We start from the raw sequence: 22,744 nt of genomic DNA, 5'->3' as shown, positions 1-22,744 counted from the left end.
GCGACATTGAGCAGGAATCTCTGGATAAGCTGCACGAGGAAGGTGATATAGAGCAAGGCTTTGTCTGCCTTGCTACTGGAAGAGAAGTTCGATGAGGTGGTGTCACTCAATTCCGTTGGATGTGTGGATAGAGGGCCATTCAAGGATATGAGTATGGAGGACTCATTTGGAGGACCCGCAGCTGCAATTCAAGAAGATGTGTTTACAAGGGCGCTAAGGCAGCTGGAGCTCCAATCGGATTTTGGTTAAGGGGTTCTCTTAGTCGGGCTGGCGACTTAAAATCTAGCGCTGCATGGGAGGCAACCCATGTTTTCTTGCTTTTCTTGTCGTTTCTTTTTTTTGTTTGTGTTTTGTGTGTTTTGTTGCTTTTGTTGTTTGGTGCAGGTTGTTGTGTTGGAGACTGCTTGTTCTTTGGACGAAGAGAGGCAGACATTGTGGGACACTACAGACTCACCACTGGATCGATCGGTATTTAGGGAAGTTTCCTCTTTCACCCCTCTTTTTGTTTGCACTGAGGACAGTGCCAGATTTTTAGTGTAGGGGGGGGGCGGGTTGGTATTTGGTATTTGTAAATCTTGTGGGTGTTTTCTCGTGGTGTTCTTGGGCTTTCTTGTGTTGGGGCGAATGGTCCCCTTATCTTGTCTTCTTGCTTGTTTTTAAGTGCATCGCATGTTGATAGTGATTCATTGGCGATTCTGGATTGTGTTTGTGTTGTTTGTTGTCCTTATCTGTCATGATTGATTTGTTCCCAACATGGTGTAATTAGCTTAAGGTTTTGGTGCAACACCCTGATGAGCAATTTTTGACGTGATTTGTCCGGTAGATCCTAGGGGGAGTGTTTTCAGTGCAAATTCCTAAGATCATTCTCTGTGTTGAAATTGTCTGGTTGGTTGTTGAGTTTTTGATAGATCTGGGTCTCTGCTCCTCTAATGGCTTCATTATGAGCATGGGAAACCACACGAGAATATTTTGGATCACCTCCAAAAGTTCAATCTCGTGAATTATGGCCCGTCTATTGAGAGCGAAAATAACTTGACCCCAAAAAAAAAAGAGAAAGTGAAATGTGAAAAAATGAAAGAATGTGAAAAAGGATGAGATATGATTATAAAGGAAATTGCATTAGAAAATTCACCCTTAGCGGAGAACTGGGTCTGATCGGATTGAGTTGTATCATCTTGTTGTTGCATTTTAAACCTTAACCATTGAACACCCGATTGGGGGACTTTGATATTTTGAAAGACTTGGATTGGTTGTGTTGCCTGGTGAGAAGAATCGCTGGTGGATTTCTGTCGATGTTGTGACTGTTGCTTGAGGACAAGCAAGGATTTAAGTGTGGGGGGGTTGTTTAGCCCTATTTTATGATGATTTTGTGAGTTTTCCTGCTGTGCATTCGAGCTCGTTTCGTACCTTTTTGCTCTATATTTCATGTGCTCGATGATCTTTTTGGATGTACTATTCTTTCCTTTTGCCTTTCAATAACCGCTGCCCTTCTCCCCTAATCTATTAAAAAAAATGCGTTAGGAATGAAATTACAAAGATAACTCTACCTGTGTTTCAGTAATGAACAAAATTTTGGATACGCAAATTAAAGAAAATGTGTAAATTTGTTAAAATTGTTTTAAGGTATAATTTTATCATTTATGAAAACATGTCATTTATAGTGGGACAACTCAAAATGAAATACATGTCACGTTTAGTGGTACAGAAAGAGTAGTGAAGTTGATAATGAATCAAGCTAGGCTAGTGTTGGATACTATCTTCGTAAGATAATATTGCTCCATTATATATATTGTGCTCGCGGTCGTCCAAAGATACAATAGTTCAGATTGAACTCGAGTCGTTGTACACTACGGGCTCGAGGTTTCAACGAACTACTTGATACTTGTTACTGGTCAGTACTTTTAATGGGACTCTAACTATATGAAAATAATGAAAGACGCTTCAAAGATGATCAAAACGGTATGCTAAATGATTTTTTTTTTCTGACATTCTGGGCCTATATTAATAGGTGGAAGATGCCTGGTGATGTAGGGGTGTGAACCTGAACAAGTGGGTCGGTTGAACCCGAACAAGTGCAAGCCCCAATGTTTAGCCCTATTTTATGATGATTTTGTGAGTTTTCCTGCTGTGCATTCGAGCTCGTTTCGTACCTTTTTGCTCTATATTTCATGTGCTCGATGATCTTTTTGGATGTACTATTGTCGCGTGCAGGATTCGCGAGTTGCCGAGCGTTTGGCATTGTTTCGAGCATGTTTTGGAGTCAGGCTCACGGCCGCCGCCGCCAGGCGGCGGCCGCCGTGGAGACGGCGGCCGCGGCCCCACGGCGCGGGCCGTACAAGTTTTGGTGAGGATTTGCGAAGGGTGCTCACGGCGCCGCCGTGTCGCGGCGGCCGCCGTCCACGGCGCCGCCGTCTCACGGCGGGCGCCGCCAGCCATATACCAAGGAAGTTCCATGGATTTCAAGAAAAGGCCGAAAGGGGGGGACGGCGCCGCCGTCCCACGGCGGTCGCCGTCCACGGCGCCGCCGCCTCACGGCGGCCGCCGCCCCTGAGCAGATCCGGCAGTTACGAAAATTCCTTAAAAGCCGAATTTTAGGGTTTTATTTGAGACTCTCGACCCCAGCAGCCACCACCTGCGATTTTATGCTTTTTCCCTTAGTTTAGATAGATAGAAACACTTTAGATACTTGTGGATTCCGCTAGATCGTTGTTTTCATTGGATCGATTGTAAGTTCTTTATTTTGATTAGTTAATCTTTACGAGCTTTATTGTTATTGCATTGCCTAGATAATCGAGCACTTAGATAATGATATTTAATTTATGCTTTTGATGTTTTCATCGCCTAGATAATCGTTGTTCATGATCGTTGATTTAATTATCGTTTTCTAGATCGCTTGTTAGAACCCTAGGTTTATTAGTCTTCCTGCGTTCTTAATATGCTTCCTTTTTATTTCGCCTAGATAGATTTATATGCTTCCCGTTGATTCCGCACTAGATAATTTTACAAGCTTTATTAAATTACGCCTAGATTTAAGGAGAGAGAGTGCCAGACCCAATTAACCGATTAGAATGTTTAGGTTTATGTCCTGTTTCCTGTGAGTAACACAGTTAGAGCCCTGCTAAGCCTTCCTTGTGAGACGACTTGAGTCACCTTACCGCCCTAGGACGACCTCGTATAAATTCGAGTCCATCCGCTAGGTGTTTTTTGGATGAGTCACCCAACCCTAGTCTGAACCGATGTGTCGATTCAATATGCCATTGGTCAGGCACACGCCCACTGCATGCCAACCGCTGCCACATCTGCATCGTGTGTCTGATCTTTTTCACGTCACATGTTCACGTTGCGACAAGTGCGACGTGCACGTGCACGTGTTCGGACTCGGATGGTGCTACGCACCATCCTCGTAGGCAACTAAGCTAGTCATGAAATGGTTAACACATAAGACTCCCTAGACTTCTTTATTCTTCAAATATGAGATACATTTATTTCTCACATTCTGAAGCATCAAATTTTATGTATTAATGCTTATTCACTCCAACTCGAAAATGAACTATTAAATACATTAAATTGATATACTCTTCAACCCAAATTTGTAGTAGTGGGGTACATTAAATCTACAATTGATTTACTCTCAAGTCTCAACAAATTCCAACTGATTTACAATAAAGTTTGTAAACATTCCCACAAGATTTGAAAATCACTGGTGCCCCCAACCAATCCCTCACGCGTTGCCGTGGTTGCCGATCATAATTTACAATAGATATGGAGGTGAGAGATTATGTATACAACTATATATATACACAGAGATATATGAGGTTCATTGATCTCTCTCTATTCTTGGAGAGGGAAAAAATAAATTATGACATTACTTGTAGAAAATAGTAATTTGTTCGATCGTAATATGACAAGAAGACGATGAAATTTGGGAGAACTTTAAACTAATTTTTATTTTTTGGTGGAGCACTTTATTTGTGAAGATGGTCATGAGGAGTCGTATTTACTCTTTTTCTGAAAAATATTTTATTTGCTTATAAGAAAAATCTTATTTGATTTCATGAAAAATCTGATTTATATTTAAATAAAGTTTCATTTTCGAATAAAAAGCTTATTTGTTTTTAAGAAGAGTATTATTTCTCTAAAGAAGAGTCTTGTTTGATTTTATGTAATGTATTATTTATATTTAAATAAAATTTCATACTATGAATAATTTTTTACTCTTAACAAAATTTTATTTAATTTTATGAAAAATTTCTATTACATGCATTGTAATAAAACATTCACACATATATTAGTGTCCGTTAAACTTATGTGTGAATGTAGCATACATGTGGCAGCCGTACCCAAGTTTTCACCTATAATTAAAGTAGTATCTTTTAATCTTGGAAATTATCAATTGGTCAAGAATGTATAGAATTTTCATTCTTGTGAAGACGGAGTTTTGGATTTTTGGGGCATTTCGGAGAGGTCGAGAAATGCCTTGTTCTTTGTCCAAAATTCACAAATTTAAACAAATTAATAGTTCGTTAATTTAACAAATCGACCCACAAAGTCAAATAGTCCATTTCTGTAATTTACCGGCCAAATAAATTAATATTTACATAACATAATTGCACGTAAATACATCAAATTTGGTGAGAATTCATTTCTAACACAAAATTTAAAAATATCAATAAAATACACGAACTTTAATTTTTGTTTAAATTTGACTCCGTTAAATTCTAAAATATTCAAAACTGTCCATTCTTTCAAAATAAATTACACAAAAGTCCACTTTCAAATTTATGTGTACAAAAAAGTCCATTTTCGAATTTGTGTGTAAAATTTCATTAAATTATCTTGGTGAATAAGTTTTCTTATAATTATAAATTCCACGCTCTTGTCAAAAATGGTATAAGAGTGGATTTTTATTGAGGATTTATAAAAATATTTAATATATGAACTATTAAGTAATTAATTCTATGTGGAGGAAACTCCAAATAAATTATAGATCCGGACAACTGTCCGGAATGGATACTTGCTTAGATTCGCCTTATTGCCGCTTGAAACACGATAATTTCTAGAATATGGGCTTAATAATATTCAATACTCATGATAATTTCGCAAATATTTTCTCCGTCTTCTTCTCGACAAATATGTCCTTCAAGGTATAACATCTGAGATTGTCTCGTAGACTCTCTCTTACCCTCCATCTCTAATCTTGTATGCATTGCATCTCGGACAATTGTTTGGATTCATAATTTCCTCCCATATATATTAAATATTTTATAAATCCTCAATAAAAATTCGCTCGCATTTTTGACGAGAGCGTAGGATTTATACTTATAAGAAAACATGTTCACCGAGGTAATTTATTAAAACATTACACACAAATTCTAAAGTGGACTTTTTCATACACATAAATTTAAAAACGAATTCTCGTCAAATTTGGTGTATTTACATGCAATTATCCCTAAGATACTATTAAAATATATATTTAATTAAAATTATTATCGGGATCTTTAATTTAATATGCATTAATATTTTATAATTAGTCAAATTTTATAATTTTAAAAAGAAATAAAAAAATAAAAAAAAAAGAAAATAATAAAAAATATATATATAGCTTATAATAAACCTTCAATTTTATTAAAATTATAAAATTGCCACCCAATTTTGAAATTGGTTTTCAATTGAAATTTTGAAGTCTTGATTTTTTGACAGTATATTATTTAATATTTTACACTTCTGTACGAGAAAAACAAAGGTTTAGGGGTACTTCAGTCATTGTACAGTCCAAATTCCCAATCCTGAGCCCTAATTTTGAAGCAAACCTTTTCTTCTCGAAAACGTCAGCGTTTTCAGCGTGCGAGACGAGAACTTTCTACTACGATCTACCAATAATAGCCCAGCACTCACCTAAGTTGAGGCTGAAGTTGAAATCTTTTTGGTGCAAAAATCACATCTAGATTCCAATTTCAATAGTTTGGGGGTGAAATTCAAGGAAGATATTTGCGATGGAGGAGCTGCAATCTGCGGTTAATGCTCACTTTGATCAAATGGCAGATCTGGTGGAGAAGCTCTCAGCAGAATTCCGTTCCGGGCTCAAACCCGCTTACGAAAATTTCATGGGTTTCTTCCACGCCATTGATTGGAAGGTATTTTTACATTTTCTCGTACGCGTTAATCCGAGCTTCTCGTTTGTTATTTTTAGTGGGTGTTGATCGAATTGTTTTGTATCTTGATGTGATCGAGATCGGATGTTAGGGTTATTTTGTAGAGATCTCCCCCCTTTTCGAGGGTTTTGGTTCTGATTATGTGCTACTGTTTCTTGTGATTTCGAATCGCGTTTTCCGGAAATGTGTGATCTTCCAAGAATGAGAGCGGGAAAGATTACATAGAAGTAGCTGGAATTGGTTTTTGATTCATGGATGGTGGGATGTAGCTCGTAATGTTAGTTTCTGGAATGTGATTTACTGAATTAACTGCATAGATTTTTGTAATTTGCTACTCTAATGAGTGAGTGAGATCAAAGTAACCAAATATAGTTTGAACTTTGAGGGGTATTAATTGGTTATTCTAATTACAACAGTATGACTTGTAACGAGCATTTCCCTCTTTCGACTGTTGATGTCCCTAACTACATTTTGAGATCCTCTCGTTGTACTGGTTTCTGTGGTTCTCTGCTCATTATTTTGTAACCAGATCCTATTTTAAACTAGTGTGATACCAGGGAATATATAGTAGACCAAGTAACATGGTTCTCTTTGTTTACATCATGGTGCTGTTGCCTGAGTTAAAGTCGTTTGGTTGCCCAATTAAAGTTTCTTTGGCTATGTGTTTCACCATTTATCTTGTCATTTTTAGATGTACGTGTGCAGACTTGCTCATCTCTGATCTTCTAGTTTCCTTTCTTGTCTGCAGGAACCTTGGTTGATATCTCTTCTTTCCTTCCACGTGATCTTGCTAGTAGTAGTTTTCGCATCACGGAGAAACATCAACTTTCAGATGTTTTTGTTCCTTCTTGCATGTAAGATTCCTATAATACTATCTATAGCACATCTTTTTTATACCTAAGAAAATAGGATCTGAGATTTTGATAAGCATAAAAATGTCTTATTTATTTAAATTCCAGAACTATTTGGAACAACCTCTTTGTGATTTCGGAAGATGCAACAGTTGTATAATTGGTGGCGCCCTAGGTTAATTACGCTTGTAGTTTTGACTGTAACTATTTTACATTGTGCAGTAGGGGGGGTGTATCTAGCCGAGAGGCTCAACCATATCCTCGCCAGCAACTGGAAAAGCTTTGCAGGCCAGAACTACTTTGATTCTAATGGAATCTTCCTCTCTGTGCTCTGGTCGGGGCCCTTGTTGGTAATCGCAATCATAATCTTGGTAAGCTGTTGCTCACCCTCTCTCATCCTTTCATGATGTTTTTTGTGCCTTAATTCTATGTTTGTGTTCCTTCCTCATGCAGGTGAACACCTTGTTTTCATTGTGTCATCTGATTGTGAGATGGAAACGGGCCGAGCTCAAACATCGCGCAAGAGCAGCTCGTAGTAAGGAGGAGTAAGCAGACGGTGTTTTTTGTACTGTAATTTCCCATTTGAAGTCCAAATTTTGGTTTTGAATACATTTTGGTCTTCTCCTGCCGGAAAATTTTAGTTAGTTTGTAATGCTAGAGTGAATTGCTTCTTTCATTGGTAATGCATTTCATCGTGGAACAGAGATCTGTTGTATTTCTACTATTGTTTTAAATCAAGAAAACAGAGGCAGCACATGAAAGACCGAGTATTTGGTAGACACGCACTCACCGTACAAAAGTGACCTTTTTCTTATAGCTCTTTGCACTACTGTGTGAAATCAGATCTGTCAAATTGCATCGTTGTGCGTCATCGCACAAAATCTACATAATTTTGTTTGAACTTGATCTATGATTGAATCTCAATTTTTCGATCTTAGTCTAATTTTAAGTCGACTTCGACTTGGGGACTCTCTGAAGCCTATTGTCTTGAATGACCTCCCGTAGCCGCAGTGTCAATTTCATCATCAGTCATTTGATAGCCGTAGTTGGAATTAGGGCATCTCGACGATTCAACTTACAATTCCATCCCAGAAATCGACAATTTTGAGTTTATATGTTAGATGGACATTCAAATTTCACCTCCAAACTCACGCATAAAATTATGACAACATATCAAAAGGGTGGGACATTAAGCAGCGTTATTGAATTTAAAGAAGAAAAATATTTGAAAATGGCACCTAAATCACGATTTTGTTTCAAACAATCAATGTAGTAGCACAATATCTCCAGCCCTACCATCCTAGAAAGCAACAGAACTCAATGAGCTCGAGCTTCTTATGCAGCGAGTGTAGTTTTTATACACCAAATATTACAGAAATATGTTGGATTTTGCCACTGTTAGTCGTCCCCCTACAGAAAAATGGTGGAAGAGAAGAAGCTTTTGCAATTTCTGGGTTAATAAGATGTGACCGGACTCTTCTGTGCTGCTTGTCATCAGACTAAGGTCGTTGAGCAAGAGCGAGATGGAGGTTTGACGGGAATATGAATTCAACTGTTTCAGAAGCCTATCAGGATGACTTCCTCATGAAACCGTGAATATCATTTATAAACTGCCGTGGGAGTTCCCATCTGATAAGAAGTCTTTGAGTTCATCAATGATCACATCATGGCAGAATAGATACTGCTCCTGCAAATTAAGTAGCACATAGTCGAAATATGTTAAAACTTAGCCGATGCAACCGGTGCAAAATCAATTGAACTCAGATATTTACATTCATCGTTCATAGTGTGAACTTAAGTGATTTAAAATAGCTGCAAATTTGCAATTACTATGAAGGGGTGCAGATTCTATACCAACTTGAAACAGTCAAAGTGACTGACTGCTGTTCAAATATTTCATAAATTACAATATCTGGGACTCGTAGAAGATATAGATATTTTTTCCTAATAGTTTCAGAAATTATCTCCATCAAGTTCCTTCATCAATTATTTAAGCTATTCTTTCAGGAAGGATGCAAAGATCATGACTGAGTTTTATTATCAATGAGATTGGATGAATTCCAAAAGTTGGTGAAGTTTTGCCTCAAAAAAAAAAAAAGTTGGTGAAGTTACCAGAGTTTGCACCATTCCAATCCGCTGAGACCTAAAAGTGGTTACGGTAGTAACAAGGTCCAAAGCACTCATGTCTCCATTTAGAACTCTTTGAATAGTATTATGAATGAGGCAGTATGTACCAGTTCTACCAATGCCTGCACTGCAAGATAACAAGTGTAAGATAATGAAGAGTACTTTGACAATAAGCTTAATGTCTACGAAAGGCAAACCTGCAATGAACAACGATGGGCCCAAGACTTGGTGGTACACTAGATATTCTTCTGAAGATTTCACGAACAGCAAGAGTGTCTTTAGGAACTCCGTGATCAGGCCATTCAGGGTACTGTACGTGCAACACTGACAACGGTGGCTCCTCTGACTGCAGAAGTAAAATGGCTCAATATAAGTCCATAATGATTAGGAATTGGGCATAAGTATTTAATAATGATGCCAGCACAATATTTCAAACGATTTTAGTAAAAGTAAAAGTCCAACAAATAAAAAGATGAGGCAGAGCATTAGGAGCAAAGTTTAATAGAGATCGAAATTAGAAGAGCAAAATTTTGTAGAATTATAAGTAGTAGATCAAAACTTGATCGGCACATCAAAGTTATCTGATGCATCTGGACTCTTTTAGATAATATATTCTGATTTGGTTAGCGTCTACAACTAGCATAGAAACAGTCTCCTTCAAGTGTTTAGCATTTGAAATTCACACGACTTCTACATAATAGCCTCACCTCTTTGTACTTCACTTCTAAGGATCGCCATATTAATGAAGTATCTGCTGTTTCCATCTTCTTGGTGGCAATGCATATGTTACCAAACTCTCTAGGCCCATTCTCGGCTTGGAAATAATCAACACACTTCAGTGTCTGCACTTAGTGCAATGAAGTATTAATTTTGAGACGAGGACCAAAATAGATAATAAAGGACACTAAAGCATTAAATTTGATTTATGTTAGAAACAAGTAGCAAGCTTGATAGTAAAGAAACTAAGTTGATCAAGAGGATGCAAAATCAATCAACACAGAACATTTGCAGAGAAAACAGCTTCAGAAACAGAAAAGCATTATACCATACAAATCATTTCACTGAGTGAGCGGAAAAAAGTTTCTTTTTGCAAATCTTGCTTCAAGTAACCCAAGTCAAAATATAAATTGACTGCTAAATCACAAGAATCTGAGCGCTTACACGGTAATTGTCAACCAACCGGGTTAGCATAACTATGACTGGGCATTGATACTGGATTATCATTTCCCAGAAATCCTCAGAAGTATGTGAAAGTGGACCTTGAGTCGCAATAAACCGAGAAACGTTTTCAGAAGTCTACAATCACAAGAATCAAGTTTGATGAACAATATATAAAACCAAATGTAATTATACAAGAACTTTAAAGTTAAAATTGAAGTAGGATAAAAAATTCCCACCGTGATAAAACTAGCATTGACATAACCCCTAGCAGAAGATCTGTAATCTGCGCACTGCTTCAAGGTAACCCTGTTATCGTCAACTGCAGCAATGAATTTCAAACCAATAATTTCTGATAGATGATATACATTTCAGTAAATGAGAAATCAAAAGAAAAAGTAAACTATGTAATCTACTGTTTATCAACATACATGGCAAGACATCAGTGTAACGGTTCTTTGAGATATTAACGCTGTCAAGAGCAACAGTACATCTACTCCTCATATCCAAGGCTGTCATCCTATTTGCCTGCAAAAAATTGGAGTTTCTACTTATTTGAATGAATCAAAATTCTCTTAGATATACCATACAATGCAGAATTCACGCCAACCGGCTTAGCTAAATCAAAAACCAAAAGAAAAAGATGCCAGGAAATGTCAAAATAAAGGAAGATATCATAACATCAACAGCGACAGTGAATGAAAAGAATGGAAGTTGCAAGAGTGGAACGTATATTAACTTATTAAGGTGAAATAATTGCACCAACAGAACTGAATCAAACCTATTCCAATGTTCTCATTTTTCTAAGGACTGAGACCGGATAGTGGCACTTTTTTTACAATTTTATTTCTTTCTGATGCATGGATAAATTGAAGTTTAACATAGAACTAGTACTGTAGTACATATAAGATCGTGATCCAAAATTACTAATTTGTGCAACCCGGTTACCTAATTCCTACAAGCTATATCAGAAACTTCTTTCTAGAATCTCTAAGCTTTCTTCCTTCGTTTGCGAGCAAATGTTACTGTACCACTAAAATTACGACTAAATTAATAAAGCTCCTAAACTGTAAACAGCCTTGCTGATAAGCAAAGAAAACAAAAACAACTACACGAACACGCAAAATCCTTACACATAGGCATAGCAACTAGAGAATTTCATGGACAGGTGATCGAAAAACCACTCGGAAAACTCATTAAAAATATATTCTATAGATGTTTTGGTGACGATCATACCTGCAAGGTCATGAATTCTTGGCGGATCTTCTGCGGAACTTTAGTTTTGAAGTGCTGGAGAGCTTCGGAGCAGTGGCGCAGCTGATCAGCGGAGAGGCGCGGCCTCGGCATCGTCGAATCGAGAGATAAATCTATAGATTTTGCCAGCGTCGGGGAAGCTGGAACGGCTGCGACGGCTCCGGCGGCGGAGGGGGATTTTGTGGAGTTACTGGCCATCGCCGATCTCCGGCCGCGGCGGCGATTTGCGACGACGTTACCCGTGATTTCTCGGCGTTAGGGTTTCTCTGTCCCTATTTTCCCCCTTTCGTTTTTGCTGTTGTTTTATCTCAAAAAAGTTTCACATTCGCGGATCGACTGAAACATGGTTCATGCAAAGAAATGATTTGGACATTAAACATTAATGCCTATTCACAGTTCACTCATTAGTCAGCGGCATTTTCGAATATTTCGAAATATAATAAACATCAATATGGATATCAATTTAGGGTAAATATCATGAAAACCCCTTAAGTTTACCAACTTTATCAAAAATAGCCTAAAACTTTTAAAATGTTCTCTAGACCCTCAAACTATCATGTTTTTATCAAATATATCACGCATCTATTTTTCGGTCACCAAAAACGTGATGTGGCTCGCCGGATGCCACAATGTAATTTATATTCTATTTTTTAAAAATGCAATGGCAAAAACGACGTCGTTTCGTACCATATCATTTTAAAAAATCCACTCTAAAATTTAAAATTCACTCCTATCGTGTTTGAAATTCACGCTAATAACCTAGAATTATGGATAAACACGATAGAATATGATACGAAACGAAGTCGTTTTTTCCATGTCATTTAAAAAAAATAGAAAATAAATTACATTATGGCATTCGGCGAACCACATCACGTTTCTAGTAATCCAAAAATAGATGCGGGATATATTTGATTAAAACCTGATAGTTTGAGGGTTTAGAGAACATTTCGAAAATTTTAGGGTATTTTTGATAAAAATGGGTATAGTTCGAGGATTTTTGATAAAGTTAATAAATACTAAATAAATAAATCATTTTGCTCGAAAGAAGGCGGATCGCCCACGGCCTCATGAAGACCGACCCCAACTTCACTTTTTTTTTTGTCTTTTTATGCTTTTTGAATTACTTTATTTATTATTTTATTTTTATTTCTTTTATTTATTAGTATTTGTTTTTTATTTACTTTGTTATACTTACTTTATTAATTGAATTTATAATGTAGTCAAATGACCATAATGAATATTGAAAATCAATTTTTGTCCCCTAATCTTAAAACATCAAAATATGACCATTAATTAGGTGGTATGCCTAATTTGCCCTTTTCACTCGGCCGCTGGGGTGATTGCGCGACCGCTGGAAGCTTATGGGTGAGTTGCGCGCTCGCGGGGAAAAGCCAGCACCCGCTGCGCGTATGGCACTTATGGCACTAATAGTGCCATAAGTGCCAAGAGGATCATTTTATTACTTGGTTTTATTTTGGATTTCTGTTGGCACTTATGGCACTATTAGTGCCAATAGTGTTATAAGTGCCAAAAAGACCATTTTAAACACTTCCCCGTAGAGTTTATGTCACAGCCCAAAACCGTTTACTTCCTTTGCAAATTTTATTTGGAAATTATTATATTTTCGAGTTATTAAAATATATATTTATGAGTCGAGTTTGTGATGAATCTAGTCGCGCCCCTAGTTAAATGTGATTTTGAACTATAAAATATACCTATAGAAATAGAAATTTATTTTCTCAAATATTCTTTTAATATGAATTTGAACCTTAGATAAAATATTTATATAATTTTTATGCGTTGGGCCTTTTATTTTAATGTTGGACTAAAATTTTAAATTAGTTACACAAACCTATAGATTTTCGAATTTATCGTGAGCAGCTTTTTTTTAATTGATTTTTCTTAATTTAAGTTAAATGTCACATACGTGTTGCTCATCCATACCAGCCACATGCTTATTTCATCTGTTTTCAACCACGTATCATGCCAATTTCACCATATTTATTTCAGCCTTCACGTTTCATTTTCTGGAATTTTTCCAAACATCTGTACAAATTCAAACAATCAATCCTTGATACTTTACTCCGTTTCCTTTCATCTGCAAAGCTTCAAATGGTAATTTTATTATTTCTGTAAATTCTCATAGTTTTATTTCAAAACTTATCTCCTGTATTTCATCTATATCGTTGCAGATACAATATTTACAGCCTAAACCTCAAAACAATAATCCTCATATCCATGATACCATACCTTTGTAATAACAACTCATTTGCAATTCAGATGCTTAATAAATAACTTATAGTATCTAAAACAAATCTAACACATAGACTGGTAGAGAGGAATTGGGGATGATCTTTGGGCGCGGCTGTAGTCGAGCCGAGAAGATGGAAGATGGGAGGCGGCGGCCGTTTCTGCCGGCCGGAAAAGGAAGAGGGCGCCAGATCTGGTAGGCGGCGAAGGTCGTCGGAGCGGCCGCAGCTGGGTGCGGTGGAGAGAGAGATCGACGGGGAGCGAGAGATGAGGGAAGAGGGAGAAGTGAGGGGTGAGAGGGAGATAGGAAGAAGGGGGAAGAGAAAGGAGGCCAGAGTCGCCGGCCTCCGGCGGCGGCGTGTCGTCTGGTGGCGGCGGCAGGAAGCCGAGAAGGGAGAGGGGTGAGGGGAGAGCGGCTGAGAGAGAAGGAGTGAGGAGGCTGCAGTGTGTGTGTGTGATGGGAGTGTGATTAAATTGGGAAAAAGGGAAGAATGGGCTTGGGCTTAAGTTAATGGGCTCAATTTATTAAATGATTGGGCTCTTTTTAATTATTAAATGGATTTGCATTTGCATATCATTTTATTAAGGACATCATTCATATTATATTTGAATTTAGTTTTAATTAAATATTGAGCCTAAATATTTTTATAAGAAAAACTCTTTTATAATCTATTAGGCCAATGATTTTTAAATGGTTTTATGATAATAAATTCTTAAGATTTAAACTATTATTATTATTTTTAAAGTTCACTTAGGCCCTTATGTTTATTATTTGAATTTATCTGACTAGGTGCGGCGCGACTAGGACGTTACTTTTGATTGAATTATTCAAGATAACTTTCAAGTCGAAGTTCAAGTTACAGGTGTGGGATTTATTTCAGTACATGCCGTGGTTAATCTTTGTCCATTTTAATATTATGTGTTTACCATATATGAGTTACATTAAATTATACTCCCTCCGTCCCCGAAATGGCTTCCTCTTTGGGGACGGCACGGGTTTTAATAAAAAGTTGTAAAGTGTATTGATAGTGGAGAAAAAGTGATACTAATTATTATTGAAAGTTGTGAAAAGTGTTATAATTAGTATTGGGAGTGGTGAAAAGTGAAAAGTAAGAATAAATAAAGTATTGTTAGTGGTAGGGTAGGTTTCCAAAAATGGAAAGAAAGAAAGAGGAAGTTATTTGGGGGACGTCCCAAAATGGAAAAAGGGGAAGTTATTTTAGGGACGGAGGGAGTATATCGCTAGGGGCCCGTTGAATGGGTCCAGGACGTCACAGTCCTTGGTATGCCACAATGCGATTTACATGTTAAAGTTATGGTTGCAACCAGTCGTCAGGGGCCGGCTAAATCGGTCCAGGACGGAAAGGTCCTTGGTATGCCACCGTGCGACTTTCAGTTACGAATGTATTGATCATATGTGATTCTCATTTTATTAACGTGGACAATGATTGCATGTTTCCCACACTGATTGTACTCTGTATGCTCATCTCATACTTAACATTTTCAGGTTTTAAAGGTCGGAGGCACGTGGAAGGTCGAATGGCGAATCAAATATTTTGTATTTAGCTTTAACTAAAGATGTTATTTTGAGTAATATATTTTAAATAAAAATTTATTTCATGATTTTCACATTAAATATTTATTTATAGTCATGATTTTTCCGCGTGCGTTTTCATGTAAATTTAAAATGGATTTGGGTGTCACAGTTTAGATGTTCAATTTAGGGTTTAGATTATCCATTTAGGGTTTAGATGTTCGATTTAGGGTTTAGATTATTCATTTAGGGTTTAGATGATCCATTTATGATTTCTTGATTCTATTGCTGTTGTTTCTGTATTTGTGTTGCACGTATGACACTATTAGTGCCATAAGTGCCAAAAGAACCATTTTACTTGGTTTTATTTTGGAGTTCCGTTGGTACTTTTAGCACTATTAATGACATAAGTGCCAACGGAAATCCAAAATAAAATCAAGCAAAATCTTGACACTTATGACACTATTAGTGCCATAAGTGCCTAACCCGATCCGGCACGCGACCCGCGTGCCTGATCCTACCCAGCCCGCCTCATTAAGGGTAAAAACGTCTAAATCAATAAAAATGACCAAATTTTATGTTTTTTCAATGTGTGGCCATAAATTGTGTTTTATGCTTCATTTTGGCTACTTCAAAATTTTACTATTTTATTATTTACTTTGTAATGTTTGAATTTTATTATTTATTTTTTTAGAGTTTTTATAATTAATAGGAGTATTATTTAAAAAGTATTAAAATGTGTATTTGACTCTATCTTTTTTGCAGAGTTACATGCATTTGTTTTAGCTCTATTTATTTTGCAAGTCACATACATATGTTATTTTAACACTTCCTTGATTGAAGAGTCGCATGCATATTCTATATATGTATTTTGAAATTCATTGAAGATTGCACTACAAATCTGCTTCAACATATATTTGTTGCATTTCATTTTCCAACTCAAATTTCAATCAACATTCCTAAAAAATGGCATCAAGTTCTAATTTTAATACTTTCAATCTGCATCAAGATTTTGATGAATAGAAAAAACATATTGTTGACCATATCAGAAACTTCATCACATGATCGAGGATGTATCCATTGAAGCTGCAAAAATATCATTACAATCGACAAACCACACAAGGTGGTTCATTGAACGAAAACGTGAGAAGTGGCACGAAAGCTTGTTCGAGCAATACTTCTCAGATGATCCAATCTATCCTCTAGAATTTTTTCGAGCAAGGTTTCACATACGTAAACCATTGTTCGAACGTATAATGGACAAAATTGTTGCCAGCGGTGAATTTTTTCAACAAAAGCGTAATGCTGTCGGTCGTCTAGGTATGTCCTCAATTTAGAAATGTACTGCAACTATACGGGTGTTGGCGTACGGAACAACAGCATATTTGCATGATGATTATCTTCGAATAAGTGCACAAACCATAAGAATTTTAGTAACGAAATTCGTTGAAGGTGTTGTTGGGAAATGAAAGAATAGCCAATCCCATGTTTTGATGATATCAAAACCACTTAAAGGCACATTCTACCTAATGGTGGTTTGAGTTTCTTGGAGTGCTAGACTGGACAGTGAATACAAAATGACTGAAGATGTCAGCTCAACTGAAGACTTGCTCAACTGAAGGACGCACACAAGTCCAGAACACACCCAGAGATGCAGACTCAACTGAAAACTCTCAACTGAAGGAAACTGCATCAGAAGCAACTGAGGAATCCACGAGTCATGACATTCGGTCACGTAGACAGCTTCCAAGACATGCTGCAACACTTAAAGAAGTCAGAAGCATTGACCTTGAAGGACGAAGTTTCTTCCTGTGTATAAAAGCTTGCAGCATCCGTACCAAAGGACAAGATGGTCATCTCTCCATTCATCATAAAGAAATAAAAACAAGTGTACCTGAGCCAGAAAAGAAACGTTATCTCCCAACGGCAGGATTTGAAGAAGAAGATCTCCGCCAACGGATCTATTTCTCAGAGACGCCTATAAATAGCTCAGAAGATTTCTCAAGACAAAGAGAGAGAAGAGAAGAAAAAAAAAGATTCCGATTCAATCCTCAAGGCCGAAGCTGCATCAGAAAATCAAATAGAGCTTAATATTCCTTAAGCATTGAATCGATGAATCAGTTTCACTGATTACCTAAACTCTCTTATTGTAACTAGGAATTTCACTTAGATAAATCATTAGCGTAGTTACCGATTACTTGAGATTCTGTACTCAGTAATCCTAGTTGGTATATTACAATACCCATTTTCAAAAGAGCGAGAAGAGTGTTTGTAATCGAGCTTGAGACATAGACCAAGCTCAGTGGTTGTTTAGTACCAGTAAACTAAATAGTTAGGTTGCATAACACCCGCAAGCTAAGTGTGTAAATCTAACCCAGTGAGTTGGTTGCTGAAAGGTGTTTCCTTATCAGTATAGATTGCTTTGCACCCGTAAGCATTGCAGATAGGTTTGCGTTGCACCCGTAAGCATCGTGGTTAGGTTTGCTGTGCACCCGTAAGCACATGCCCAGAGTGATCGTCAGATTGATCATCTGACCGTGGATGTAGGAACGTTGTTTTCCTTAACCGCGTAAAAATCTCTTGTGTTCTTACTTGCTTTTATATTCAGTATTTGTGCATATCTCTGTTTCTATAATACTGACTAATTGAAAATGGTAACTAAGGGATTCTCTGTGAAGAAAATCTTTCAAGGCTATTTCATTAAAGTTTAATATTCCGCTGCTAGAGTTATAGGTTTAACTGATCAATCTTTCGATAGTTAGTTAAATAAGTAACTCTACTCTGTTTTACTTACGACTGAAGCCTTAATTGGACTGAAGTTAATTGACTAGCTAGATTAACTGAAGGCACCCATTGAACCTCTGTTTCAGTATCAGTCGCCACCTCTTGTCAACTGAAGCTCGCCTTTCAAATCAGCCTTACTTACGACGCACAGTCGCATTGAGAGCCTATGTTGCATCGCACCACCGCATCAAGAGCCTCTATCGCGCCTCCTCAATTTCTCGTGCCTCCTGAATAGATTCCAATTTCTCTTTTTAGATTGTGACAAAATATAAATAAAACACAGAAAAAATATAAATAAACTACACCTTTATTTATGACCAACAATTTTTTAATAGAAGATAAGTTTCGTCTATCATCTGTTAGCGTTCTTGAATAATTTTCCATACATGAAAAGACGATTGAATTCCAAATTGAGTATGGAATAATATTTGATCGTTGAAAGTTGGCTAGCATGTAGGGTCAAACTCAGGTGATTGTAAGAAATGACATATGAGACTGATAGCACTACTGAGTAAAATCACAATAGGTCAATAGCAATCCATCCCCATCCACAAATATTCATCACATTTTATTTGCCATAAATTTCAATAAACTAAAAATATGAAATTCCTTATTTTATGTGGTGTCTAATTGATACACGTCAAGTTGAGATAGTAATAATATTGGCTTAATCATCCAAAAAATCATACTACTATAGTACTAATATTCACGCTACAATTATAATATGATTTCCTAGTCGTTCCGTTTATACAACATTATGATTTTCGAAATTTGATTTTCCAAAATCATTACAAGATGCATTTTTGTTTCTTATCCTATTATATTCATGGCATACTTAAGCAACACTAGAAATGGAACAAACAAAAACTAGTGAAAAATAAAGAGTAAAAGATAGAAAAATGAAATACTTTGATCAAGACGAATATCCTATTTTCTCATGTGGGGATATGAGATTATTAAAAAAATAAACAATTTGAACACTTTTGAACTTTTGTCGCCCAACATTTTTTTACCAATAACATAAGCCATATGAATTGAGAAAACACATAATCATGTTTGCATATGGATGATAAGCAAATTAAGAATATTGTCTTGGTCTCAAATTAAAATAAAAGTATGGGCCACCATGAAATTCCCTGCCTCACTTAAAGTGATTCATTTTCACAAAATCCCATACCTCAAGAACACCAAAACTTTCAAGCAAGAATATGATTTACACTTTTCCCCACATGGAGCACTAAAAAAAAAAAAAAAAACCCACAATTCCCCACTCTCCCATTTCGCTTTACTCCTTTGTCCGATGCTATCGTACACAATTCACATGAGTTTATGATACAATCAAATGGGGTGGCTTTACCATATGATTTCAATCGGATTCAGCATCGAAACGAGTTATATACCCTAAACAACATCACCCTTGTCATTATCCATGTCTAGGAATCCCTTCCTCTCTTCCTCACCACTACCCTTATCGACCATCTCTAAGCTACTAAGCTTGGAGGCCTTCACTGCCTCGTCCCCCCAGTTCGTGCGATACAACACGACATAGAGGATCGAAGCAGCGCAGGCTGCCTGAGCCGAGAGCAGGCCTAGCCACAGGCCCGGGAACCCAATCCCGAGCCAAAAAGCCAGGCCAACGGCTATGGGGGTGCCCACAAAGTAAAACGAACCAAGATTGATGTGGGCACCCACCACCGGCCTCGCTATGCCACGTAGGACCCCGCAGCCTGTGGTTTGCGGACAATTGCCCAGTTCACAGAGTCCTATGATCGGCAAGACCGACGCAACGAGAAGCTTTAGCTCATCATCTTTTGTGAAGAGGCCACCCCATTTGTCTCGGAATATCACTGTCCAAACCACATTCATGAGCCCTATTGCAAATGCACATGCTAATGCAACCATGGCTGCTAGCTTAGCCTTGTGTGGCTTCCCAGCTCCCAACTCATTTCCTACCTGCAAATCACCACCAACATTGAGTTCATAAATTAGATAACAAGCCAAATGAACATTGAGTTCAGAGTAAACAGAGCAGCTTACTAACCCTAGCTGAGATGCAGCCGGCCAGCGCCATTGGGACCGTGTACATAAGGCTCGTCGTCTGGATTATAATCCCAGTGGCGGCCACCGTGAGCTTAGGGTTAGGCAAATACCCTGCCAAGACAGTCACAATTTCATACCACCACCACTCCAAGCATATCCCTATACAGCTCGGGACAGCAAGCTTAAGCAGTGCGCCTATCCCATCACCATCACCACCACCATCTCCGGCCACCTTCCACCTCCACTCCCACCTCCCATAAATACACACATACCCCATCATCAGCACCATCATGTGCAGATTAGTCAACACAGAGGCCATAGCCACCCCCGGCACCCCCAGCCCCATCACAACCACGAGCCCATAATTCAACGGGATGTGGAACGCCACAGCCAGCAATGTGCACCACATTTGGGGCTTGGTCACCCCCTGTGACCTCAAATACACCCTCAAGGGCTGCAACAGGGTGTTTGTCAACAAATCCGGCAGCGAATAGACACAGTAAGTCGCGGCCATCCTAGTAATCTCCCCGTCTTGCCCCATGAACATCATGATCGTTTCAAGATTGATCCAAAGCACGCTAATGGGGACGATTGCCAAGAACAGTATGGCGATCATACGGTGCAGGGACACCGAGAGCAGGTCCCAGTTCTTGCAGCCGTAGGCCTGGCTGCACACCGGCTCAAGGCCGGAGGCCAACCCTACTAGCACGGAGTAGCCGGTGATGTTCGTGAAGCCGATGCTCAGAGCACCACCTGCTAGCTCTAGGCTGCCTAATCTGCCCAAGAAGAGCACAGATACAACTGCCCTAACATACACTAAACAGTTCATTGCAGTTATTGGAAGTGCCATTGCCCATAATTCCTTCAATTCATCAACCACCTTTTTTCCAAAACACAATTCAAACAATATTTCACATAAATTACAACAAAAAATAGATAAGCAAACACTAAATTGCAAAAAATAGACAAGGTTTAATTGCATAACGTATTAATGTGTCACCTGTGAGGAGCTTTTCTTCTCAGCCATTTCTTGAGAAACACTGCAAACAAACAAGGTTGAATGTTTGATCATGAGTTTGTGATTTAGAGAAATCCTATGTTTATTAGTACTATTATTTATTTTTCAAGATTTGGTGATAGACAAAAACAAAAAAAAGGAAAAATAACATAAGAAAGTTGCCATGAAACCGACCTACTACTCTTTCTTGCTAAAAAAAATTCTAGATTTGGGGATTTTGATTATGAGAAAAAAGGAATTTATGATATTTATCTACATAACTACATACACACACACACACACAAACACATATGTATACATACATATATATTTATATATATTGTTTAGCTTACCAGTTTTCCTTAGTTATGAGAAAAATCGTTCATGGCGGCGATTGTGACATGGGATTTTTTGGAAAGCTCTGCAACTACTGAAGCACAGGGGAAATACTTTTTATACAGAGACAGCGATGGGAGTAAAAGGGACGGCGATAGATACATATGTATGGGGGGAGGGAGAGAGAGAGAGAGATTATGGCTTTGTTCAGTATTTGCCGCTGCTATTTGCAGTTGCCATAAATACCATAAAAAGTGATGAAAATCAATGAAAAGCAATACACAGATTATGGAAATTATCACAAGAAGGTTACTAAAAAAGTAAAAATAATATCTCTATCACCCCATTTTCTTGCTCAAGTTGTGATTTGCAATTTCGACAATATTTAGAGATTGGATTTTTCTCGTACTTCTTTTCCATTTGCTTCACTGTTGCAAGCATCATCCATACACATAAATTAAAAGAGAAATACAAAAAAAAAAAATCCCCCTCTAAAATGTTCCATTGATGAATAAATATAATATTGAATATTAAATAAATGGAATTATACTATAAGCTTTATCTAGTTATATCAATTTATAAAAATATATCTTGGGGTACAGTATGTACAGTGACGACCACAATACTTGTATAAAAGTGAAGGGACAATTTGGTGGTTCTACCGAATCGAAGTTTTAAATCTCACACGTGTTAATATTTTTATTGTTAAAAATGCGAGAATATCAAAAAGGAAGAAGTATATGATATGGGGCGAGTGGTGTTAAAATATATATCAATTTTAATGGATTTTTAATTTTGTATATCGACTTCAAACTTGGCACAAAAATGCACAAAATTAATAATTATCATAAATGAGATTTTCACCAAAATTAAAGTTGATGTTGCAACTCGATGACATATATTTTCATAACCAAAAAGATGCCGTTTTAATTGGAGTAGTGTCACGTTAAAGTCAACTCATACGATTTATGTCACCGAACTATTACGTCAACTTTATTTTGGACGAAAATTTCAATCATAATAAAACTACAATAATTATAAAGCACAAATATTTGGGTGCAATCGGTTACACCGTGCAGCCGGGTTGGACCCGCACCCAGACTCAGATTTAGATCCGTATCCTGATTCGAACCCGCATCATGATCTAACACTACAAGAATCTGACCGATTACCGACGGAAAATTCCGTCGGTAAAGTCAAAAATTCCGTTGCTAAATACTAATACCGACGGATTAACGACGGCGCGCGTACGTCGCTTAAA

General features: G+C 37.4%; 3 protein-coding genes and 1 long non-coding RNA gene across 6 annotated transcripts; 2 read left to right on the top strand and 2 right to left on the bottom strand.

Moving 5' to 3' along the window:
- Window positions 1-5,774: 5,774 nt before the first annotated feature.
- LOC131014914 (uncharacterized) lies at window positions 5,775-7,764 on the top strand. The gene is made up of 4 exons (XM_057943080.1): window positions 5,775-6,134; window positions 6,901-7,006; window positions 7,226-7,374; window positions 7,457-7,764. The coding sequence occupies exons 1-4, from the start codon at window positions 5,994-5,996 to the stop codon at window positions 7,550-7,552; spliced, it is 492 nt and encodes a 163-aa protein (XP_057799063.1). The 5' UTR covers window positions 5,775-5,993; the 3' UTR covers window positions 7,553-7,764.
- Window positions 7,765-8,227: 463 nt separating this feature from the next.
- LOC131014903 (protein-tyrosine-phosphatase PTP1) lies at window positions 8,228-12,006 on the bottom strand. 2 transcript variants are annotated; one of them, XM_057943058.1, is made up of 8 exons: window positions 11,525-12,006; window positions 10,720-10,816; window positions 10,528-10,610; window positions 10,292-10,426; window positions 9,838-9,972; window positions 9,328-9,476; window positions 9,116-9,257; window positions 8,228-8,690 (listed from the first exon to the last, which is right to left on the bottom strand). In XM_057943058.1, exons 1-8 carry the CDS (start codon window positions 11,738-11,740, stop codon window positions 8,607-8,609), a joined length of 1,041 nt encoding a protein of 346 aa, XP_057799041.1. In that variant the 5' UTR covers window positions 11,741-12,006; the 3' UTR covers window positions 8,228-8,606. The 2 variants fall into 2 exon arrangements, with proteins under 2 accessions (XP_057799041.1, XP_057799050.1); XM_057943067.1 differs by lacking the exon at window positions 8,228-8,690 and having other exon boundaries at window positions 8,830-9,252; window positions 11,525-11,949.
- Window positions 12,007-13,472: 1,466 nt separating this feature from the next.
- Window positions 13,473-15,444, top strand: LOC131014900 (uncharacterized). Its single transcript, XR_009098369.1, has 3 exons — window positions 13,473-13,657; window positions 14,583-14,655; window positions 15,300-15,444. It is a non-coding gene; the product is annotated as an uncharacterized LOC131014900 (long non-coding RNA).
- Window positions 15,445-19,213: 3,769 nt separating this feature from the next.
- LOC131014885 (protein DETOXIFICATION 54-like) lies at window positions 19,214-22,070 on the bottom strand. Of its 2 annotated transcripts, XM_057943038.1 has the most exons (4): window positions 21,501-22,070; window positions 21,151-21,190; window positions 20,152-21,030; window positions 19,214-20,063 (listed from the first exon to the last, which is right to left on the bottom strand). In XM_057943038.1, the coding sequence occupies exons 2-4, from the start codon at window positions 21,175-21,177 to the stop codon at window positions 19,512-19,514; spliced, it is 1,458 nt and encodes a 485-aa protein (XP_057799021.1). In that variant the 5' UTR covers window positions 21,178-21,190; window positions 21,501-22,070; the 3' UTR covers window positions 19,214-19,511. The 2 variants fall into 2 exon arrangements, with proteins under 2 accessions (XP_057799021.1, XP_057799013.1); XM_057943030.1 differs by having other exon boundaries at window positions 20,152-21,190; window positions 21,501-22,023.
- Window positions 22,071-22,744: the final 674 nt, after the last annotated feature.

Source organism: Salvia miltiorrhiza, chromosome 1 (genome assembly GCF_028751815.1).
Source record: "Salvia miltiorrhiza cultivar Shanhuang (shh) chromosome 1, IMPLAD_Smil_shh, whole genome shotgun sequence".
Taxonomy (NCBI): domain Eukaryota; kingdom Viridiplantae; phylum Streptophyta; class Magnoliopsida; order Lamiales; family Lamiaceae; genus Salvia; species Salvia miltiorrhiza.
The sequence above is the reverse complement of the archived record's forward strand: the minus strand, read 5'-3'. Positions and strand labels throughout refer to the sequence as shown.